The sequence below is a fragment of the Pygocentrus nattereri genome, chromosome 27 (genome assembly GCF_015220715.1).
Source record: "Pygocentrus nattereri isolate fPygNat1 chromosome 27, fPygNat1.pri, whole genome shotgun sequence".
NCBI classification, from domain to species: Eukaryota; Metazoa; Chordata; class Actinopteri; order Characiformes; family Serrasalmidae; genus Pygocentrus; species Pygocentrus nattereri.
The window spans coordinates 17,733,580-17,758,476 of NC_051237.1; the positions used below are offsets into that span (position 1 = coordinate 17,733,580).

The window sequence follows — 24,897 nt, forward strand, 5'->3', positions numbered from 1 at the left end:
TTTTTTTTAAAGGCTTTAGAAAGGCTGCTGCAAAGACGAAAAAACACATTCACAGCCATAAATGAGCTTTTTTGAGGAAAAATGAAGCAGCTTTTCAGGGTGTGAGTCTATTACATCCCATTAATCCATTGCCACCCAGACATTTGGAGCCCCTCTACTTCTAGTCCAAAACAACGACAGACTAACGCTTGGTTTAAATGTCACCGCTTTTACAGGCACGGCTGTCTGAAAAATGTCAGAAAGTTTTGAAAAACCGAAATAATTCTCTTTTGATCTTTCTCTCCCCTCTAAGCAGTGCCACCCAAATACAACGTGGGTTTTTCCATTTCTGTATCCACTAAAATCTGAGCTTGCCATACTCACAGGGTGCATTCAAACAGTGGCCTGCTCTGATCCAGGACCCGTTTATGTGACCCTAATAATCACAAGCAGGTGAAGAATCTGACTGTGGATCAGCACACGGAGGTGCCTTATGAATGCAGGCCCTGAGCTGATGTTCACCTACCAGAGACTGAGTGGTGGGGAAGGGCTGCAGGTCTTTGGGTTTGGGCAGCTTAGGGATCAGGTCCTCTGGATTTACATTCACCTAAGAGAGGGAGGAGGTGAGGAGAGAACGCTGTCAGACAATTTTTCTCTGTAGCTGTGTAACAAGGCACACAATTCACAATTTGATTCAAATACAATCCAGTGGTCGATTTGGTGTATCGTTCAATACAGCAAAAACAAAGCATGGTTGAAAACTGACCTGTGCTAAATCCCTTAATTATTCAAATTTCAGTTTATTACAGCATTCAACAACAAAAAGCTCTCTGTTTTAAACCAAATCAGTGCTTTACAATGTCCAGATCCAGTGTCCAGCTAACATGCTATGACACGATAACAATACTTTAGTACAATATAACATAATATGCTGTCATACAATTTGATATATCCTTTCTTAAACAATGGTGCTCAGTTCACCATAGCGGAGTAAACATACTGACACATATACTAAATGGTACAAAATATTTTCATATTTTGAAAACAGACCGAATTATTTGCTTAATGTCTGTCTTTCACTGAATTTCTTGTCTTTGTGATGCGACAGGGATGCAGACTAGACGGCGTCATGAGTTTTAGTTCTGAAAAAAGCTCAAAAGATCCATTTGGGAGAAAACACGTCTCTGTGGCCCGTTTAGCTGCAAAGTTTAGTTTTCTTGAGAATTCGGAATGAATAAATAAAAAATAAAAAAATAAATAAAACGGCTAATTTGCTACAAATGATAGAATATAACACAAACTTAAGATCCTAGGATTCAGTATTCCTCAAAACACTACCCCAACCCCCCCTCCCCTGCACCCCCCCCCCCCCCTCCCCAACCCACCATAGGGCGTTGATCCTCACACTTCATTTCCCTGAATGTTACACTCTGATGTCTCAGTAAAAGTTACTTTATGTTTAGAATGCAAAACTTGAAAACTGCTTAATTTGCGTTTTATTTCAGGGCATTACTGAAACAACTGAGGAAGTCTATGTTAAGCACTTCACCAGCTGGAAGGAATAGCTATATGATGAAGAATCTGCTGCTCATGTAACCCACCCTCATTTTACGCTGTCGGGGGCACAGGTACAGGTCAAGGCAGCGCTCAAACCTCTCATGGATGAAGCGCGAGAAGGCTGGCACTGCGCGCAGGCAAGAATACTTCTGAGGCAGGAAGCTTACTCTCCGATCCTCAGGATCTTGCTGCTCCCATGCAAGTTTCTGAGAAGGGATAGAACATCCAGACAATATTCAGCAAACGTTCTCATTTGGATTACACAACATACTGCCTAAATGAAAAGCAGTGACGCTAAGCGAATTAACCTAAAGTGCAGTATACAGATTTTTTTCCTCTCTAAACAAACCTAAATAATCACTGAAGGACAGTTTTATGAGAAAATAAATATAGTGAGAGTCTGCAGACTGGCTAGATTAGGTCAAAGTTGAGCTGAATACTTCTGGTGAGGATGCACCTGTTCTAAGTGCTTACGCTTTGCATGCAAATTACAAGCAAATTCCCTCTATGCAAATTCTGGAAGCTGCATAGAGATGGATCAGAAAGCCATGTGCAAAATGCATGCACTCAATACTGAACACAGCTAAAAAAAAAAATTTAACCCAAAAAGAAAGACCTCTTCCTCAGTGAGCAGGTACTCTGGAGGGGGATTGTAGGACTCCTCGTGACCTGGCAGCCTCATCTTGGGGGCAGGGATGTGCATTTTGTGGCGCCCCAGAACGGTGTTGAGGTCCTCCTGTGCCCACAGGTCGTAGTATTTGGGTGCTGTCTCCTTAGGTCTACGTGGCTTAATCCAACCCATCTTTATGGCGTGAACCAACTTCCCAACCTGGCGACAGAACAAGAAAAAAGTGCTGACGGTCCTGCAGAAGCTCTAGATCACAATTTGGGGCCCACTTTGCAGTCCACAGAGTGACACAAATTACCCATGACCAATTTACAGCAGTACCAATTTCAACCAAATTGACTGATACACAATTATATATATTCTCAGTATGAGTGTCTAAACCGCTGCACTTAAAGGTGGGGGGACTCTTGTATAAACTATTTTTACTGAAAAATTTGTGAGTCTAATTTCTTTCAGCTTCCAATTTCAGAAGCCCATTACAGCAGAGTTTCAGAGCCCGTTCCACAGACTGTGTGGGAATCATTACAGCTAATGCCCCACAGATGCGAGCAGTTAAGAGTCCAACCAGTTGAAACATGACTCTACTGATCTAACCTCAGTTGTATTAAATGTAGTAAATAGAAATATTGATTTACTCCATAAGCTGGGAGGTGAGACAGTGAGGCATGAAAGAATAGTGAGTATGGGGTCTTACCTTCTCCTTCTCAATCAGAGAGGGAATGAAGCTGCGTTTGTCTTCAGGCCTGTTGGTCACTGGGTGGATCATCACTTCACTGGAGAAGAAGTCAATTGCAGGCTGAAAGAAATGGAAACAAAACATTTAGAGATCAGAGACGACGACGACGACGACGACGACTACTACCACCACTACCACCAACTACTACTACTACTACTACTACTACTACTACTACTACTACTACTACTACTACTACTACTACTACTACTACTACTACTACTACTACTACTACTACTACTACTACTACTACTACTACTACCACCACCACCACCACCACCACCACCACCACCACCACCTACTACTACCACCACCACCACCACCACCAACTACCACTACCACCACTACCAACTACCACTACCACCAACTACCACTACTACCACCCACCACTACCACCACTACCTACCACCACCACCACCACCACTGTTTATGAAGGAACCAAACACTGAGGTGTGCTACATGTAACTTGCACCCATAAATACGGATGTAATGGCACTGGACACACACCGGGTCAGATTCATAAAATGCACCGCCAGATTTAGTGTGACATTAAGAGCAAACACCATTTAAACATCGATTCTTACTGGCTCTTGTCTAGGACACTGGCGAAAATACCGGAGTGTCACAAAGACACCGGTGCGCTAATCACAGCCACAGTGCTTTCATGAACAGTTTACTGTGCTGCACATCTTGGGTGGCACAGCGCTGTTACCGCCGGGTTTTATAAACCTGGCTCATTGTTACAACTGTGATTGTTGTGCTCAATGCTGAACACTCTCATGGAATTAGGAGCAGACATGAGTTAATACATAAACGAGAACATCTGGGCCATCAAGATCTCCAGACACAACACACACAAAGATTTAGTGTCACACCACACCCCAGATGACAGGTGGCTTTTTCAGACACTCCACATAATCGTCTTTAAAGTGTGTCTGAGGTTGCTTTTCGCCATACTGATCACACGCAACCTCAAGTGCGAAATGACTCACTCACTGTTTTCTCTAGAGCCGAAGCTAACAGACAATTAGCACAGATGCTAATAAAGAAGGCAACCGTAGCCCGCTAACGGCCATGACAGCATTTTGACATTATTATGTGTGCAGTCCACCTACTGGGGGCAGACATGGTGGCATAGTTTCCCCCCTAAATGAGAATAATTGCCAGTGTGTTAACATACTGCGCCCTTAGCTCATTGCTACTGGTGAGTGCAGGCCAGAGGTTTGGTTGTGTGGCTGTGGAAAGTGAAGGGGTAATTCAGGGAGGTTTGTTTTTCTCCTGCTGTGTACTGGGGTTATCATCAAGTGAGTCTCGTTGCGGTGGGAAAAGCCTTCAAATTGCAGATGCTGAGATTATAAAATGTGGGTTCAGGGATGTGGGGAGGGTGTTTTAAGTTAAGGGTGTTGAAATTTTAAACTGTGTAATTGTCACATGAACGATGAACGACGCCCCGCCCCCCATGTGATCATTATTTTTATAATTATTTTATAACATGCTATAATGGGTCAAGACAATATATATGACAATATACACATATAACGTACACATCATACCACTGATCTTCCCTCTGCTCTCTCATTCTGGGCAAACTTTGCGCAGATAAACTGAGAGGCGATCAGATTGTTGATATGTGGCGCCGTAACAGATTCACGCCCACACTGAGCGCATTTTCATGCAATAAATAATCCGATCATAATTGTATTCCTGCAGTTTTCTGATTATTTCAATGATATTAAATATCATACCATTCTTAGGTCTAAAAATCCGATGAAGAAATCCAATAAAGAGAGCTGGATTTCAGCTTAACGATCAGATCTCTCATTGCATGTATATTCTTACCCGGGTATCTTTGATTTCTCAGTCTGAACACGTGTGAAAACAGGCCGCGGGACTGTAAATAAGAAAGCAACGGCAGCAAAACACTTCTGAAGCAACTACATGCTTGCCAAAATTAAGGATTTAAACCAGTCTTCCTCTTCTAGATGATGTATGTTCATATTCTCAGCTAAAGTGGCGCAATGCTTTAAAAAAAAAAAAAAAAAAAGCTGCGGCATGAAGTTCGAACTGTACATTACGTTTACGTCAAGTCTTCTGTGAGGTTACTAGTTGGCTGCAATCAGAAATCTGCGTACTGTCTGTCTCATGTGGACCTGGAGTTTCCCCATTACCTGATAACTCAAGTGCAGGTAAATGTGTTGAACGGATAACTGATAAATCTTATTTTTTGCAGTTGACGGATTATTAAGCACGTGTAAACGCACTCACTGAGGCAGCGAGATTCAACACTCAAGGGCACACCAATCAGTAGTCAAAACAGATGTTGAAAACAATTTTTTTTTTATATTTAAAAACATTAATAGGCTGATTTGGGGCTTAGATTTAGCTTAAACATGGTTACTGCAGGTATTAAAATCTACAAATAAAATACAAATAAATAAATAAACACTTTGCAATTCTGAAATCTGGTGGTGCTACAGCACCCTCAGCACCCCCACTTCCCATTTCCCTACAAAAGGTTGGTTACCTCATACTCGTTGAAATTGACGTCACCGAATTTGCCCTGCTGCAGACGGTGGACCAAATCCACCTGCTCGTCCGACAGGCGGAGGTCTGTGCCAGTCATCTTGTTGTGGACAGTGCGCCTAGCAGCAAAAGAGAAAAACAAAAATGAAAAATGTCTGTGGGTAACAAATGGCATAACAAATGAAGGCTTGGCTCTTTCTGTCTGGATTGCAGTCTCACCAGTAATCAGGATTCTCCATTTTGTCCAGAAACTCGTCCAGTTCATCCTTAGTCCTGATTGGCTTGAAGATTTTCTTGCCGTCCAGGTCATAGCCGATGTGGGGATAATCTTTGTACCATTCCATTGGAATATTGCCCACCGTGTTGCGAATATCCTGTGAGCACATCGCCAGACAAGAGGAGGGGGAGAGAGAGTGCAAGAGAAAGTGAGCATGAGGGAGAAGAGCAATTAAACTCACAGGTTGGAGCGAATAGCCCAGTTCAACATCCATTATTTCAATCTGTCCTAAATGCTATAGAAAAAAAGGGCAGTGCATACAATCAACTTCCATTACAGTCTTTTCAGAGTTACAGATGAGGTCCCTGCAGTTTTATCTAGCTTCCCCCTCTGAGGTGAGCAAATGCGGCTGAAACCACTTAGGTCCTCGTCACTCCTTTTCCTTTCCTCATTAATACCCACACCTACACTCTCCCTTCAGAGAGCAACGTTTGGGGACCTTACTTTCTCTTGAAATTTTTCTTTTTCATTTTGCAAGAAAAAAATACTTAACCAGCTATTTATTAATACTTTGGAGAAGCTGCATGATGTAACTTCACTAGCTGAATAGTAATACAAGAAAGTCGTCGACTAGCCGTCTTTCATCATACCGAGAAAGAAAACAGCGTTCTGGATATTTGTTAAAAGAATTTTGTCAGTAGGTTGTTACTAGCAGTTACTGTCAGATGCTGAGATAGATAGCAGAGGTTTCGTGGTTTGATTTGCTAGTCTCAGCCATGGATGCTCTGCCCATAATGACAGAGCATGTGGCGTCAAAGCCTCCTCTGGTTATACCCAGAGGTCTGGATTGAAAGACTAGTATTTTGAGATAAAGTCCAGTTTAACTCAACTGAAATGGTAAACAATGGGTTGAATTCAGTATGTTACTTCTGATGTGCTGTTTGCTGTGTGTGGCTGGTATAAAAGTCAATGCTACAGCCTATATACTACAGTCACTGGCCACTTTATTAGGTGCTAGTAAAAGGTTGGACCCCCTTCTACCTTCAGAACGGCCTTAATTTGTCATGGCATACTTTCAACAAGGTGTTGGAAACATTCCTCTGAGATTCTGGTCCATGTTGACATGATATCATCTGATAGTTTCTGCAGATTTGTCAGCTGCACATCTATGATGTGAATCTCCCGTTCCACCACATCCCAAAGGTGCTCTATTGGATTGAGATCTGTGACTATGGAGGCCACTGGAGTACAGTGAACTCATTGTCTTGTTCAAGAAACCAGTTTGAGATGATATGAGCTCTGTGACATGGTGCATTATCCTGCTGGAAGTAGCCAGCAGAAGATGGGTACACTGTGGTCATAAAGGGATGGACATGGTCAGCAACAATACTCAGGTAGGCTGCAGCATTTAAATGATGGCCAATTGGTACTAAGGGGCCCAAAGTATGCCAAGAAAATATCCCCCACACCATCACACCACCACCACCAGCCTGACCCGCTGATACAACGCAGGATGGATCCATGCTTTCATGTTGTTTTACGCCAAATTCTGACCCGACCATCTGAACGTCGCAGCTGAAATCGAGACTCATCAGACCAGGCAACATTTTTCCAATCTTCTATTGTCCAATTTCGGTGAGTCCGTGTGAACTGTAATCTCAGTTTCCTGCTCTTAGCTGACAGGAGTGGCACCCAGTGTGGTCTTCTGCTGCTGTAGCCCATCTTCTTCAAAGTTCGACGTGTTGTGCATTCAGAGATGGTTTTCTGCATTACTTGGTTGTAACAAGTGGTTATTTGAGTTCCTGTTGCCCTTCTATCATCTGGAACCAGTCTGCCCATTCTCCTCTGACCTCTCACATCAACAAGGCATTTTCGTCCACACAACTGACCGCTCACTGGATATTCCCTCTTTTTCGGACCGTTCTCTGTAAACCCTAGAGATGGTTGAGTGTGAAAATCCCAGCAGATCAGCAGTTTCTGAAATACTCAGACCAGCCCATCTGGCACCAACAACCACGCCACGTTCAAAGTCAGTTAAATCCCCTTTCTTCCCCGTTCTGATGCTCGGTCTGCACTTCAGCAGGTTGTCTTGACCACCTCTACACGCCTAAATGCAGTGAGCTGCGGCCGTGTGATTGGCTGATTAGCTATGTGTGTCAACAAGCAATTGAACACCTAATAAAGTGGCCAGTGAGTGTATATTAACACCAGAAAACAGTTGCTATGTAAACAACTATACTAAACTATGTAAACAAGGGCTGAGTTAACATATTCTCATGAAATGTAATGCTTTATATATCAATATGAAAACACAAAGGCAAACATTATTGAGAGGAATTACATATGTTAACATAGTTAACTTTGTAGTGTTTACAGACCAATTTGCTAACCCCCACAAGATGAAGAAGAAAAAAAATAAACACACAAAGTCAAAAAGGAGCACCGCCCAACCCTGAATCTGCACCAATGAGCGTCATTTCCAAGCCAGTACCGTGTAATACATGTGTGATATTGTTTTGCTCTAAACAAACCCAGTTAGTCTTTAACATATCAGAAGATTTGCAAACTGACCAAAAATAAACAAGCAAAAACCCCCATCAGATGTCTCCGACATGGTGTGCAGTGTAGGACCATCCCTCCCCTTCATAAGCTCCTTATTCAACACAGTCACTTACAGAATGCCACAATAACGGAGCAGCTAATAAACCAAACAGAGAGATCTCTTTGTCTGAGAAATATGGTAGAGACGCACACACACACACACACACACACACACACACACACACGAGAACACCACCACTCTTTACACCAGACAGCTGAAAGTTCTCAGAGGTCGCAAGCAGCACTTTTAAGCACGGTCTGCACCTGTGACTTATTTCAATAAAAACACCCCTACCATATCCAATTAGGAGGGAGTGGGCAGTTGTGTCACGCTTGCTCCCACAGCTGCGAGCAGCTGGAAAACCAGCCCACCCCTACTCGTCTTCAAAGCTGTGTGCTAACCTCTCGCCTGATTGGCTGATTGCAAATGAAGGCTGATGTGATTGACTGCAGGCTGGTCTAAATAGCAAATCACTGGTCAAAGCTAACACTGCCAAGATTCAAAATGGTTTTTTAAAGAAAGAAAGAAAGAAAGAAAGAAAAAAAAAAAAAAAAAAAACAACTCCCACCTTCATTCCATAGTATTATTAGACATGAACTAATGTCTAGTATGGCACTGTGGATTAAGAGAGGTTTCACAGTCTTGATTTTTGAAGTGGTTGTATCGTCTGCCAGGGCTGGAATCTTTGCCAACAAGACATGAATGTTGCCAAGTCAGCAAAGAATCAAGAAAAAAAACCACACAAACACAGGGGGAAGTAACACTCACTAATTTGATACTTCCTATGAGGAATAAAGCCGTCACTTGACCTTGAAAAGACTTTCAGAAGCTCCTCGTTTATACTGTGTAGCATGAGCGGCTCTTGACCAGCAGCAAAAGCCTCACACGAGATGTGAAGATCATTCATTAGCTGTCTGTGCTATATGAAAAATACAAGTACAAGAGCTATTTAGAGGTAGACTAATTGTTATAAACAAAAAACACAAAAGGTGTTCGAAACATCAGTGAAAAGGTTTTTTCAGGGTTGGTTGTTATTACGAACTAGTGGAATATTTTGAGGTGGACAGCAGAGGTTTGGTTTGGTCATTTGTTTTGCTAGTGTCAGCTGTGGATGCTCTTCCCATCATCACGGTCCACGTTTGCCCAGTATGCATGTCAGTCAAGCAGCCCACTCCTGTTAAAGCAGGCAGATGTTCACTGAATGCTCATTAGCTGTCTGTACTACAGAAGATCTTAGCAGATCCTAATTAAAAGAGTACTGACACCTACACTGGGTGAACCACACAAGACTAATAGTGCTCTATATGAATGCAGTTGCCCCACCTCAGGGACAAAATGAAAATATCAAATACAAAATGATCAAGTGTGGGTGTTGTGCCTTCAGCCCTGTTTTCAGGCAAGAATCTTCAATTGCTTTTGGCTGGAAAAAATGGTGCTTCAGCATTTCATCCTGGTGTAAGGTCATCTAGTGCTGTAAGGCATTTGGTTGGATGTGATTACTTATTACTAATTGAAAGTCTCAATGACGGCGATTAAGTTTGGTTTACTAGCGATCATACAAGCCAACACGATGAGGTTTGGATCAAGATCGGTTCCTTATCAGGGTTATGATTGCAAATGTAAACCATGACTTCATTATTAAGAGTAATGCAAAGGGTAAATTAAAACTATGTTCACTGCAACAAGAACAGAAACTAAACAGCATCGTGGAGAACAAAATGTAGGTTTTTCGTATTTATAATTCAGGAGGTCAGTCTAGAAGCAGATTCCTTTCATGCCAAACTTTAATAAAAATATCATGTTGCCGAGTAACGTGACACCACTGTATTTGGCGATGTGCAAGCTAGTTGAGCAAGAGTACTGGGCTAATTTAAACGGTACAATTCTCTTGGTGCATGCATCTTTTTGCTCAAGCACAAAAGAATTCTTTAGTCATGAGACGGTCCAAACCTTTGTTGTCTACATTGTGGATGAATACATGTGCAACAACACAAACTGAGAAGGAAAAAGGGCATAGCCAATCGTCCAACTATTTTGGTACCCTGAAATCAAACGCCTATGTATAAAAGGTTAACAGTTCACCCCCCCCCCTTAAAGATAAAACCACCAGTATGCACATCATGTGATCATCACTTCATTTGCAATTTAACGTGCCACAAAACAGACCCAAAGGAACGGTCACTGTCCTAATAGCAATAAACTGCATTGTATTTCAAACAAGCAGTTTAGAAAAACATTCTTAACTTGATTAACAATGACTGAAAGATATTGCAGCCAGGAATCATGATGTCATGCTAACTAGCAGATCTAGCTTTCGTTTATTGTTAGTCACAATTGCATTCTTTCACCGAGCTACCCTTTCGAATACCCTTTTATCAAATGTCTTCTGAAGAGCCCACGCCAGATACCGACACATGACGGAGTGGGACACAATAGCAAAGCTACAGATGTCAGAGCTACGGGTCTGTGAGGCCCTTTTCAACTCCAGCTGGACAGTCTGCAAGGACACAGTAGAGGGACGCAGCAGTCCACCTCCACCCTGGGGAAACATCCAGCTCAGCTGCTTTCAATTGACCAGGCAAACGGAGCTTTTATGAAGTGTCAGTCAGGTATGAGCCATACGTGCAGAGTGGGGGAGAGTTAAGGTGGAGGAAGTCATTGGTTTGGACAGAAAAGTCTCTCACAGTCTGTTCTTTAATGCTCACACTCTTATCAGCTCATTCTGAAGAGAAAGCGCAGGGCACGAGATGAACCGAGCAACGAGAGTGACTGTGAGGGTCCGTGAGTGCTTAAGAAAGGTTCAGTACACCGATGACACCATGTCAATAGATACAACTCATGCCTGATTAAACCACTGATCAATTCCCATTAGAACAACTCCCACTTATTCAACACACATTCTTAAGGTGATTTAAGGCCTACTTTGCCTATAAATGGCCACAGGACTCCAAGCAACCCAAATCACTCTTGAAAAGCATTACGGTTCTGTAAAAAGAAAAAGATGGCTTTCACCTTATTCTCTCATGACCCAAAAAGAAAAAATGGTTACTATTTATATTACTAGTCTTCCTTAGAATGTGTATTTTGATCAGGTTGTGGGAATCACTTCAGCATTAAGTGGATTCATTTTTATATGTTCACACTCAAAATCTGGTACATTGCTGACATACATTTACAGGTAATGTGCAGGATTTGCATCAATACAAGTCCTGGTAAACAGTATATAATATAACGGTACACTCTCAGGAAAAAAGATACCAAACAGTCACTGGGTGGTACTCTAAGGAGTACATCTTCAGTACTCAAATCAGGGAACACTACTGTGCTGATTTCATTGATGACTCCACACACCCTGCCTCATCTCCAGCCGTCCTCATTTGTTCTTGTTCTAAAACAGAGCATGAAAAGGTAGAAACAAATACTTTTCCCTGAGAAAAACAAATTTAACATACAACTGGACCATAAAACCGTTGTTGTACCTCTGAAGGTACACTGTTGAGGCTATGATAAATTAAAAACGTACCTGCACAGTACATTTTTTCAGTCAATGCATGAAAGACCAGTAGCACCTTTATTTCTAAAATCATGTACAAAATACATTCCAGCACTGCTTTTGTTGTGTGAAAACGGTCACATATGCTCCACTTTTTAGGCTTATTTTGAGTAGTTATCACCAGAACTGTGTACAAAATACACCACTATGAGATTTCTCATTTGTGGAAGTTATACTATACTTCAAAAGCAAAACCACCACAAAACTGCCTGTTTCAATAGCCATATTCAAGACATGCAAGTCCTCCCTGTAATCTTGTGAAAATTGTAGTAGGTCCTGTGGAGACAGACTTCTACATCAGTCTTACCAAGATTTCAACTCTGAGTTCTGTTCACATTTAACCCCTTTACATTTGATTACAGTTAAATTTCCATCTAAAAATGTATGAAAGGGGCTATAGTTACAAAGAACAGTCAACGTCTATGGTGTGTGTGTTTGTGTACCACAGGTCAGATAATGGTTCTTTAATTACAGTACAGAACTGAGAGCAGGCAAGCAGGACCAGTTTTCTACTGTAAGCCCAAACAGTTATGAGCACAGACAGTAACTGATCAAAGGGCATCTCACTATTTATTGCTTAAGGTTAAACAGTGCTGCTAAATAAGACTGAGGAGCTGGTTAGCCAGGTTACTACCAGCTCTTTTCACCACAGAACAGACTGGTTCTGGCTAACTAATGTAGATGATAACTAAGCAAAATCGAGTGACTTGCTGGAGGGACAGAAAATCAAAATTAAGCCTGCTCTGTGACGTTTGGCATAGCCTGCTATCTGCTTAGCTACCGGTTGCACAGCCAGCCGGTGACAGATCCAAGCAGTTCTCATCACTGTACAGGAAACTGAATAACTGCAAAGTAATAACTTCACATTTTCCATCAAGTTTGGAGAGATGTTCTTTTTACTTACAGGCCAGCGGAGACATCATTCTTTTCGTCTCCAAGAGAGACCTTAGGAGGTGCAAGCAATCAGCGATGGAGCATTTGAACATAGAGGACACACGTGAGGTAATGCCAGAGGTAAGCTTTTACAAGTTCACTGCTAGGACGCCTCGGCCATGAAATGCTGTCTTTACAGGAGAAGATCAAACGGAGAGAGTCCAGTGCTAAAAACTGTGCCTCTTCATCCTTATTCTCCTCTCAGGCTACAACAGTGAACATGACCCCCCACATTTTCATGAGGTGCACTCATAAATGAGTCTGGGGCACCGCAGAGAGCTTAGGAAATTGGCCACACTGCAAGTTGAATGGCCTCCAGAGCAAGAGACCAAAGCCAAAAGGCATCACCCAGCTTTAACAAGATGTTGACTGTGCTTGCTAGCTCACAGACAAGATAAGATCTTTGTACCACGGTGCACATCTCTCAGTACTGATTCATTTTCATGATCAAGTTTGTAAGGGCTGAAACCACTGGGAACATCCCAAAGGTCTCCTCCTTGAACATGACCCATATTTCCAATTTCTCTTGAAACTAAACAATAATCGGCTTTGTCTGCACTCTATGCTCTCCTTGACAGTGAGAGAAGACGCAAGATGCCTTTGGAGTCCCATAATAAATGTCTGCCTGGTATCAGCTGGGTATCTGTTCCTAAGTAATAAGGCAGGCTGTTGAGGGAGCAAAAGCTGTGGCTGATTGAGGCCATAGGATAATCTGGCAGCAGGCTGGAGCAAAGGAAATTCGCTGTTGGATATGCCTCCGAGTGCAGAGGCCAGGCCCTCTCTGAACCAGGGTTAGCATGACGTGACACTGGCATATAAGATGTGCGGTGGCAGGGAAATGATAGGTCCATCCATCAAGACAGGTCGGGAGCCCTCAGAAACCTCCCCCAATCAAAACAAATGGACCAGAAGAGCAGAACTGAGACTTCCCCCTAAGGGAAGTCTGTGTGAATCAGACTCTGTGTGAATCAGTAAGTCCACTCTGCTCACCCGGGGCTTTGGTCAAAAAGGGGTAAAAATAAGCTGGTGCCGCTGTCAGGACAGCTGCGAGGTTTTGGGGAAGGAAAATCCGCAGGTCTGCTGCCCGCCGTCAGGAAAACGGCTCACATTTTCCGCTCCTCCGAACCGCTGACCTCTCGCTCACAGGGGCGGAATTCCTCAGCTGCCAAGACATTAAGAAGATTGCAGCATAGAATTTGGGGAGGCTTGACTTTTGGATTATGGATGCAAAAATGAGGAATTCAAAGAATAATGAGGAAATGTGTTTCCAAACAGGAAGCCTGAGCAACAGTTTCGAAGTTTTGAAGAAACTTAAAATGATTGAAAACGAAATTACAATAATGTTGCCAGTCCATTCAACTGAAAAAGTTTTGTCCAAGTGCGCTGAAATCGATCTTAACCAGTGTATAGAAGTGTTTTCTTAGAAAAAGCTCACATTCCGCATGTGGGAAGGCATAAAGGATAAGTGCTGACATCTGTATAAGAATAAATGGAGTAATCAACGTTCTTCGATTCAAGTCTTCTGGACACTTCAACCAAAGATAAATCAAACCGGGTGAGTCATACGTGTCCACGGTATGGACAATAAATGTATACACTTTTTTTTTTTCTGTTCCGCTCCACCTGGACTTGCTGAAAAAAATTTGGCCATGTGCCAGTAAGAGAGTCCTCTTATACATGTTAACATAAGAAAAATAAGCTCAGCAAATGGTTAAACCAGGTCACTTCAGAGCTCGATCGGAGGTCTGAAGATTGACTCATTTCTCCTTTCACATTTCCAGATCATCCTTTCCACCACTTTTGATCAAGCTCTCGACCTGGAAAATTGCTTCAGAACGTCCTGTATTTTACTGACAGGCCTCAACACTAAAGCAGCCACTGATACTATGTGAGGTGAGTCTTAATCTGTCAATTTAAAGACCATAATGAAGCCCAGTTAATAAAAGCCATGGTTGTTGCATACTGTCAATCTTTAATTTGGCCAAGAAACTGTAATCAATCTAGTAAGAAAGAACGGAACTGCAAAGGTCAGTTTGTAGGCGCTTGGCTTTGCTCTATGCTTCTTCTCTGAAGCCATTTTGCTTAAGGTCTCTTGAAACAACCAATTTCGCCTGATGAACAAGACCCGAGACATGCTTTTACTCGTGTTTTTCCAGACTGAAATCGTTTTTAAGTCTGATGCTGTGGTGTGAGGAGGTCCTAGAATGTATACCGCACCATAGATGGCTTTTTGTACAGGCATGATATCTGCCTACAGCACAGAGTGTGTTTCTGTTTAATAGTCTAGTTATGTTTACATGTGGGGATACTGCTGACTTCCTATGGTGTGCATGAAATAAATCAATTAATGAAGTTTGGTTTTTTTTTTTAACTGGTGATGACTCGATTAACCGTCTCCAGGCACAGGAAAGACTATTCTGATTCAGATGAGTTCAACAATTAGTGACCTACATTTTTCAGAAAAGGTCTCAAGTTCATGTTTAGGATTATTTAGTTTGTGGCTTTAGGACCGTAACAATTTCAATACAGTATCAAAGGCACACAGAAATTCCATCAGTGATACAGCTCTGGTATCTTATGAAGACCATAAAATTTGGGTGCACCAACTGTTTGAAAAGTATTTCTGTACATTTCAGTGCAATGAACATCAAAAAAAGGCATTCTGCTCCAGTTTTTCACGACTCCATTAAGCATTTTTGTCAGGATTATGTCACCAACATCACCGTGTAGAGGGAAAATTGACTTGGCACAGCCACTTGTATGAATGTGGACTATAACCTGGGACTGTCTAGACGAGAGCACCAAACATAGCAATCTGTTCAAATGAGTGTTTCTTTCAGGAAATCGATCCAAGCCACAGTTATGAGCTCGTATTAGCATCAGCATGCTTTGTACACAAACCATACAGACCTGTTTGCCAGATTCACATTAAGCCAAGTTTAGTCCAAGACTAGGCCTAATCCATGTCTGTGAAACATCAGCTGGAAACCAGCAATGAAAAAAAAAAAAAAAAAGAAAAGCAAAAACTGAGAATGCAAAGTCACTCAATGGCAGCTGTACATTTACACAGTTGTACAGATGCCAAACCAAACACTGAGAGTAAGCTTTAACATTTGGCTTGTACACCATTTAGACGGAAACATTACACCAAAGCAGGTTTCACAACAGCTCATCTTAAAGTAAAGGATTAGTGGACAGGAGAGGCTTAAAAAGTCCTCCCTGACGGTAAGTGTGATTCAGACCAAGAGTGAATCACAGTGAACACAAAACCAAACGCAGGCCTTAGCCATCACTAATCATGGTCATAATACAAATGAAGGTGCACCACTAAACATTACTGCGGCATCAGTAACGTTCACACAGGTTTTGTCCACCATCTCTCAACTTCCCTATGTTCTCTTTATCCTCTATAACTGCCATCGCCTCCCTGCCACCACCAGCATGTCATCACTTGGGAACAACAGAATGGAAGCTGTTTTTGGATCAAGAGCTACGTGCCTGGAAGTGCAGCATTCCAAATGTCCTACCTGGAATCTGGAAGCAAAACAAAGAAGGGGAAACCAAACAAAAAACATCCAGAGGAAGGGTTGCTATAGAAAGACTACCAACATCATCTTCTCCCATCACACGCTAGGCACTGCTGGTCCAGCCTAGGGCATCAACAGAGGGAAAATTTTAGAAGACCGCTAGGCCTGAATCTGGATCAGTAGATGGAGAGGACAGCTTAAAAGGCCAGTGATCATTAGGGAACAAATAAAAGAAATGCCAGGAGGTCAAAGAGGGGGAAAAGATGAAGTAATGGCAGTTACCATCACCATAGTGAGACTCTCCAGAGCAGTTTGCAGTGCTCTATATGGAGGCGTTTTCCCTTTTATCAAAGTTTGAAAATATTACGAATACTTTCAATGAATCACAAGCATTGGCAAAAATGATATCAGGTTGTTTGTACAATTTCAGAACCAGTACGTTTGTCAGGATTTGTGCGAATCAAAACAAATAATTAGGCAGATGGAATTATGAACGTCATTCACTGATTTAGTCCTAGAATATCCCCAACAAGAGATCTTTCCAGACGTAATCGATCACCCAAGACGTGTTCAGTGTCCACATTTTGCTTCTTTAGATGGAGTTAACGATGAAGGTAACGTTGCCAACAAATGCGAGAACTTAATTGTCAACCATTTCCATAAAGGCATCCCAAAAACTGCATCAACACTGACGTGCTTTAAAACTAAACAGGAACAAAACTACACTGTAGCTGAACACAACCACTTCGACTCCCACTCACCAGCACACGTCACACAGGCATCTGGACGCTAAAAAGTATGTTCGTAAATAATTGTCTTTCAATAACTCAGAACTAATAACTTAATTTTGAATCTAGAATCTCAAGCTGAAGATATGTTTATGAATAACAACAAAAAGTAATTTAGTGGACATATGCCTGAATCCCATTTCATGGGGAAGGTGGAAATTTCACAGGGCCTGTTGTCTGAAATGGGTGCTCGCTACATTCAGCTACATGAAGTGTTACTCAACACAGTCAAAGTGTGTCCTAAACCATGTCAACAAGTCTGTGATGTTAATGAAGACCTTGATGTGGTTTGAGCAGGTTGAGCGAAGTTTTGGGGATGTATTTACAAAAAAAAATTTGGGTGACTACTGACTTCTAGTGTTCAGGAACTCTGGAGGCAGTCGTACTATACACAGAAACCACGATGACGAATTTCCAGCTCAAACAGACCTCAGGAAGAAAACAGTGATCCAGATTACATAAACCTGGCTGACAATAAGGTTAGTGTGACTCTTCAGTCAAAGATTTTTCAAAGGTATTCACGATAATCGCAATGTAGCCAGAAAAGCAAGAGCACCCCCGCTGTAAGTGGTGGTCTATAGCAGATTAGCTCTCATCTCTTCTTCTGCAGGTAGTACAGGGTAAAAATGATTTGACCAATGACTTTTTTTCTGACCATGTACCATCAGCTCTCCCACTGGGAGAGTTCCACACATCTAGGGCAGGGTTTGTCAGAACATATGCTGTGGTTGGACCCCTCTGGACCGCTGTCAGAGTACACACGTTGTAGACATGTCAAGTCTATCTGGATTATATTGAGCCTCAACTTAGTTTTCATGGAACTTATTTACTAATCTGACTCTCAGAGCAGAGACGGTACAGTTTGTGGTGATAAGATCCAAGTATGCTTCTGCCGACAGCTTCCAGGCCTGGCTCAGAACTCCAGCCCAGTGATAACTCCGACATGATCGATGGACTGAGAGCCACATTTCCCCTCGACAGCCTGTCAAACTAAACTGGCACAGCGAATTAACACATTAAAAAGGAAGGGAACTGTACTGAGAGAATTAGGAGTAGCACAAAAAAAAAAAAAAAAAAATATCGGAACCAGACCCTGATAATGCTTTAAACAGCTGACACTGAGGGGATATGTTGGGTGGGTGGGGGGGATGTCATTACGGATGTGGCGTATCGACTGCAGGTTTTGTGGTCCAGGCCTCTGGTCTCTGTACAAGCACAGAGGTCTATTAGGAAAGTGTGTTTGATATTTCAGACGTTTATGGATGTGTCTGCCTGCTTGGGAAGATTTCTGAGCTGGGGTAGAAAAGGAGTGGCCAGCAGGACAGGAGGATGTGGAACTATAGCACACCTGTGAGACCCACACCCACCCACAAACACACACACATCCATCAATGGGTGTGTCTATTCTGTGTGGAAAACCCCAGACAAAAGAAAAGGACAGTGTGAGGGGCCGACTGACAACCAAAGATGTAGATACAATCCTCAAAGCAGTGCCCAGACTGTCCACAAGAGTTCTGAAAACTCAAATATAGTCTCACCACCCACAAAAGTAAACGGTACACAGTACTTTGGTTAAAATTACATTAAACAATATTACAATGAACATGAATAGCTTTAATACAATAAGTAGTGATTTTATTTGCGTCAATGTGATTTGCACTTTGTGACAGACAGGTGTTTTTTCCCTGCTTGTGTTGGCAACACTGGAGTGATTTTTCCATACTTTCTATTTTACCTTCTTTTTCCAGGAATCTCCATCAGAAAAGCGACGTGTTTCTATAAACATATTCCTAAATTTTTATCCTAGTCATCATCTTTTTTTCTAGCTCTTGTACGTTACTCAACACTAGCCGATTAACTTGATAAAGAAAGGGCTGTTTTACATTAGACTGGGAAAAAAAATCCAAATATGTTAATTATTACATGTATCAAATTTAAATCAAACACCTACGCCACTACACTGAATACAGTATAATAATAATTTAAAAAAAGTGACTCGTTAGCCTTTTAAATGTTCATGGAGGGCCTACTCAAAACCAACACCACAGCACAAATGTTCTTTGGTGCGTGCAAGTAGCAGCCTTCTGACAGGTGTTTATTATTTATCTGCATTCACATCAGTATTTTCTTCCAATACCTAATGAAACAGCGGCTTTTCATGACAAATGGAAAAGCACCCCCTTTCCCCCTGTTCAGTTTCTTTTCCATGACTGAAAGAAAACTTTATTAGCTGGGAGAATGCTTTTCACCACAGTTCAACTGCCTTTTCACATGAAGATGGACATCACCATCCAGCTTCGTTGTCTTCTAGGTGCCTGAATCTCCTGCTTATGCTTTGTGCGTGGGCTATGGCTGCAGAAAAAATAAAGGGATGAGCATTTGCTCTCTGGTCATGTCACAAGGTGTCTAAGAGCAGTCCTCACATGATATGCTTGAACACAGTCTGTGCTAAAATCTCTTCATTTGAATCACTTGTAATGTTCAACTAGCAAGATTCATTACAACTGACAAGTTCCTTTGGCCACAGAGTTTCTTTGGTTCTTGCCAGAAGTGGATGCAGTGCTCTTCTAGACTGGAGAACTTCAGCTCGTTGCACCTTAGCCATCATAACCTGAAACAAAACACTTCCCAAGCAGTGTGTAAAGCGATGAGCAAGGCAACCGTATTTCATCCACAGTCAACTATGTCAATGAAATGCACGCAGATTAAGACACAGTCTAGTGTGTTTAGCATGAAGTTGGGAAAGTAAAGCACTTTCAAAATCTGACAGGCTTATACGTGTTGAAGAGTATGAAGCGTTAAGATGGTGTGATTTATGAATTCAAGCTGGCACAAACGTTTTTTTCCAGCTAAAGCACTGCACTGGTTGTGGTGCCACAGCTTGGCAGCTATAGAGTGCGTCTGACCTACAGAGTCGCTTATTTTAAAGGGGGCTGAGGGGCACCAGCTGAGAGGAGAGAGCTGCTTAAGCAAAGGGATTTATGGAAGTGGTTCCATAGCATACCCATTTGGAGAGACGAGCCATGTGCAGACGCAGCAGACCGCGTCTCTTCTCCGCAACTGTAGGTTTGCATTTCCCTCTAATGGGATCATTTATAATCCAAGTAATCTTTACCCCACTGTGGAATTCTGCCGCCGCTCCACTTTCCACTCTGGCCATCCAAACGGAGCGACGCGTCTGCCGGGGGAATGTGTGCCGACGTGTTACGCGCCGTGTCCGTCACTGTATGTGCGTGCGTGCTTACGCGTGTGTGGGTTTCATGAGTGGCAGCAGCACGCGGCCCATTAGGAACGCTGTTAACAACTACCACTAACAGACTGGTGGAAAAATCTGAAATTGGAAAATGACCATGGAATACTGTCCAAAACCACGTATCCTGAATAAAGAATATTAGAAAATATGAACTGAAAAGTGACTTTCACAATTGCTGCTTCAATTCAGCTTACGCTGTGTAAACTGCGTCAGATTAAGGCATTCCCTCCAGTTCACATAAAGAACACAGTCTTTCTAATACCCTCAGACGTGAGCATCAGGGACACATGACTCTCACTTTTTTAATCAAACAGCTTAATGTTGTACGCAAACACTGTTCAACTGTCAAAATGTGACATTCAGTCCCCAGTCTTTACAGTCCATTCATGGAAACTATACAGACGTGAGAAATAACAATATTTTTTATCATAGATGTTGTCAGTACTTAAAGGACACTGACCAGCTGCATGCTTTGTTAGATAGACAGTATAATTTAGTTAGTGTGGCATATGATGTGAAATCAAACACACGTTGAATAAAAATCACTTTTTTTGCTGTTTTTAAATGTAGCTATGCTAGTGCAGAATATCATGGTACATAGGCAATGGTATAATAAAAAAAACTGTCTTAAAGTATCATAATATATCCACAACCACTGAAACTAAGCCATCAAAACAGCCCGTTTCCATGAGGTCATGAAAACACATTTGCACATATCCAGACATTCAGTCTACAGCGTTTATGCTCCGCCCTTTCACACTGAAGTTATAAAGTGTGTTTCATCCCAGACTTTTTGAATGACAACACAGTCACAAAACAGCCTGTTTAATTTTAAGGGACAAGGAGAAAAGGGTCATGTTAGAATGAATCGCAACTGTTTTCGCTACACCAATCATAAGTGGAGCTCAGGAACAAAAAAAATATAACATATAGAATATGTGCCCTTTAATACTGACTGACCCACACAGCTCCCCTAGTTATGAGACAGACTGGTTTACTCTCCTTATTACAGTGGAAGAACTATAGTCACCAAAGCCCTCCTCTGCTCCTTTGTGTTTCCAGCCTGTTTATACGCTCAGTGCAGTGTAAATGTACCCAAGAGAAAACATGCCATAAAAGAACAGAACAGGGGTTAAAAATCGCTTTAACAATGGAAAAGTTAGAGTAAGTGCAATTTCAAACCAGAACAAAAGGCTAACCTAATTGCCTCTCCTTCGCCTCTCGGCGCAAGCTCCCGTCCCTTTTTAAAGGAATTAACTGAAGTCATCACTGGTGTGACCTTAGCGAGATCTGCGTGCGTGAATGAGAGAGAGAGTGTGAACCGAAAGCTCGCTGGCGTGGGTGCGCGTGTGTATGGGGGGCTGCAGCTGGTCTGCATCTGGCTTAGATTAAACCGCCTGTGTTGCACTGGCCTGAAAGTGATACAGGGGCCCGTTTCCTCAAGCCTGTCCAGACGGAGACGCCCCCGCTGCAAGCCCACACGCTTACGCGTGGGTCCGGGGTGACAGTCGGGGGGCTCCGGCGGTCCAAATCTCGCCGGCTGTGGTCAGCCGTGTACATAACCTGAGCCTGACAGCGCTCTGGCTAGCGACGCAGCTCCACGGCCAGGGAGCCAAGCCGAGCCTGGGGAGACGCACAGGGTTGAGAAAGTGCTTTCCGCAGGTTGGGGTTTTGGGGGGGGGGGGGGGGGGGGGGGGGGTCAGATTAGATGTCGCACAACGCTGGGGAGAAGTAATGACTGTCAGCTGAGAGCCTCTGGCTCTGCTCTAAGGGAAAAGAGTGGGCAGGGCCCCTCTATGACAGGATGATAACAAGCACTGTCATTTGTTACCCTGGACGCAAGGCTTTATGAGGTAACGAAACGTCCCGTCTGAGGAGAGGGCCGCTGCGCTCAGCTCTAATGAACGTCGTCATATTATGACCCGATTCCGCTTTTAATATATTGACTGCCATGGCAAAGTTTGCTCTTTAATACTCAGAGGGTCAAAGCTCAAGTCCTGAAGAGCATTAGTACTGAGTTTGCCGTCATAAAGAACAGAGCTCAGAGAGAGGTCTCCTCACTGTTTCGGATAGCAGAGCAAACAGGATTTTATTTATTTATTTATTATAGTTAGTTGAACGGCTTTAATAAAAAAAAATAAAAAGTTGCTACTGAAGTGGCAATACAGCTTCTCTCAATTCAAGGTCCGACATCCTTCATGTAATTAAGCCCTGCACCAAAAGGAAAACCATAATGAATTCAGTACACCGCAATACTGAACATGTGCAGCACGGATATGATTGACAGACGAACACTTAGCCCAGTAATTTAGTTTAAATGTTATTCCCCGTATTGGATTTGGACATTTTGGAATGAAAACTACATGACAACAGTGAACACTTTCTGGAAACCTTTTAGGTGGGAGGCTGGGAGCTGTAGAAATCCTTTTCTCCCACCAAATAAATAAGAATACTGCGAGATACAAATACACATGAAATCATTCTTTCATTGAAAACTAAAAAAAGTAAATCTCATTGCTTTGCACAACAAACTAAAAACAGCCATGCAATTAAGACCCCCTCTAAAGATAGGCACACAGCCAACCAATACCTCTTAGCCTGGTCTCACAACTGAACTGGGAAGAGAATGGTAAAGCAATTCGGATTTAAAATTGGTTTCACGAGGAAATAAAAAATAAGACAACTTCAGATTTGATTCCAATTTCCCTAAAAGAGGAAAAGTCTGCTCGAAACAGGATAATTGTACACAGTTCAACATGCGGAAAACATTAGTTTGGTACAATTGTGTTAAAAAAATTGACTAATGATTTATTGCTCCTAGTAAAACGAGTCAAAAATCCTTTTTATTAGGATGAAGTTAAGGAGTCCTCTCCCACTCAGAGCGCAGTATAAATCTCTGTGCTTGTAGCAGCCATTAGAAAACCTGTTTTTATTAATGAAAACGAGAAACGCATATGAAAGCATACTTTTCTCCCCCCCCACAGAAACCCTAAAAAGAAAGACACTTAAACGTATTCGCTCATATTTAAGCTTTACACAAATATAAAGATTTCACTGGGCAGACGACATTCAGACATCTAAGGAGACTGACTCACAATGACTACAAATTACTGAAAAAAGGAAAAGAAGAACACCAGGAGACGAGACACAGGCACTCTATCTCCACTGGTGCTCATGCTCACTGAGGGTATTGGGGAGCTCTTGAGCCTTTTGGGAAATGAGCTACCCTTGCTGGCTGACCCGTCTGACTACAGCTCACATCGCTCATTATGAGGCTATGGTTCAGGACAGACTAAACATGAAGTCGCCATTTAAAGGGATTTACAGCAGCCTCAGAACTTCAGAGCTTTTGAGCCTTTTTTTATCATATTCATCTCCAGTCAATCTCAAGCCATCATTTTAAAGAGATGGTACAAAACCACATCATTAAACAGTCTTGAATAGCGTTGACCTTACATGCTAAAAATGTGAATGTTGAACATACTGGGGGTGGCTATCCACCATTTATACCTTAATATTTTCCAGAAATTCAGACAGCATGCTGACATCAGGACTTGACCCCAAATTGCATGAAAGGATTGTCTGCAAATGAAGTTTGACTTCAGATATTGCTTTACACAGCACTCTGGGTTGGGCTTTGGGTATTCCACTTCTAAAAATGGTCATGTCTCGTGTTCAAGGCTTTTCTGGACCTCACCCTGCATTCAATTACAAAGTGATCACATTAACTAAAAGACCTTTAGAGTCCCAAGTAATGTCACCTAACTGTGAGAACCTCTGCTTTCTAAGGCTAGTAACCCTAATGAAGGGAAATACGGTAAAAGACTGCAAAAAAGGGGCTAAAAGATCTGTTCATGGCCATCTTGGCAGGCATTAGGGTGAAAGCAGATATCTCAAAACTATTAGAGGTGTTGTGTGCAACTATATAGTTATACTTATTAGCTGCTTATATATTAAACAAAAGGACAGATGCAGTGTCGTCCTTCTTCTGCAAGATAACGGGGGCCGCAGAGATGCGTCAGTGACCGGAAAAAACTGCACGCACAAGTTTGACTTGCTGCGTCCTGCCAGCGTAGCCTGCTTGTCTAGTACGACAAAAACACCAGTTTGACGACATTCGAAAACTGAGTTGTAACTAATTATTTAACAATCATAATATCACTTATATTAAATAATGATGCTACTATCATAACATTTTAGCAGGTGATTAACTGTTCTATAAATAATTGCGATTACCAATTAAGTTGTCTTTCCTTTTTTATTATTTGCAACTATTAAAATACACCTAACTTTAGATATATTTACTTAGTAGCTAACACTGGTTGTGCAGTCAAATCAATACACCTTCACAAATGTCTATAGTTATGCAGAATCAAGCACAGAGCTAAGCAAAGCTAAATGTAAGATGGTGAAAACATAAGCGAAACATTATTTGTTCTGCCAGTATAAGTGCTAAAAGCACCAGATGTGGCTACATGGCTAACAAATGAACATTACACATTGCTGCCCTCTAAAGACGTTAGAGCAGTAAGGTGTAAGTCTATGAATGCATTTACTTCTCTCTTATATTCACATCTATCTGCCTGAATGCAACACACCCAATT

The 24,897-nt window shown here is 42.2% G+C and overlaps 1 protein-coding gene across 1 annotated transcript in view; it reads right to left on the bottom strand.

Moving 5' to 3' along the window:
• Positions 1-24,897, bottom strand: part of bop1 (BOP1 ribosomal biogenesis factor) — an 81,765-nt gene that overhangs the window by 15,202 nt on the left and 41,666 nt on the right. Inside the window, exons 4-9 of the mRNA XM_017693795.2 lie at positions 5,640-5,794; positions 5,422-5,539; positions 2,859-2,960; positions 2,153-2,365; positions 1,581-1,742; positions 506-586 (exon numbers count right to left, since the gene is read on the bottom strand). Of these exons, the coding sequence (XP_017549284.2) occupies positions 506-586; positions 1,581-1,742; positions 2,153-2,365; positions 2,859-2,960; positions 5,422-5,539; positions 5,640-5,794 (831 nt within the window). The remainder of the gene's footprint in view (positions 1-505; positions 587-1,580; positions 1,743-2,152; positions 2,366-2,858; positions 2,961-5,421; positions 5,540-5,639; positions 5,795-24,897) is intronic.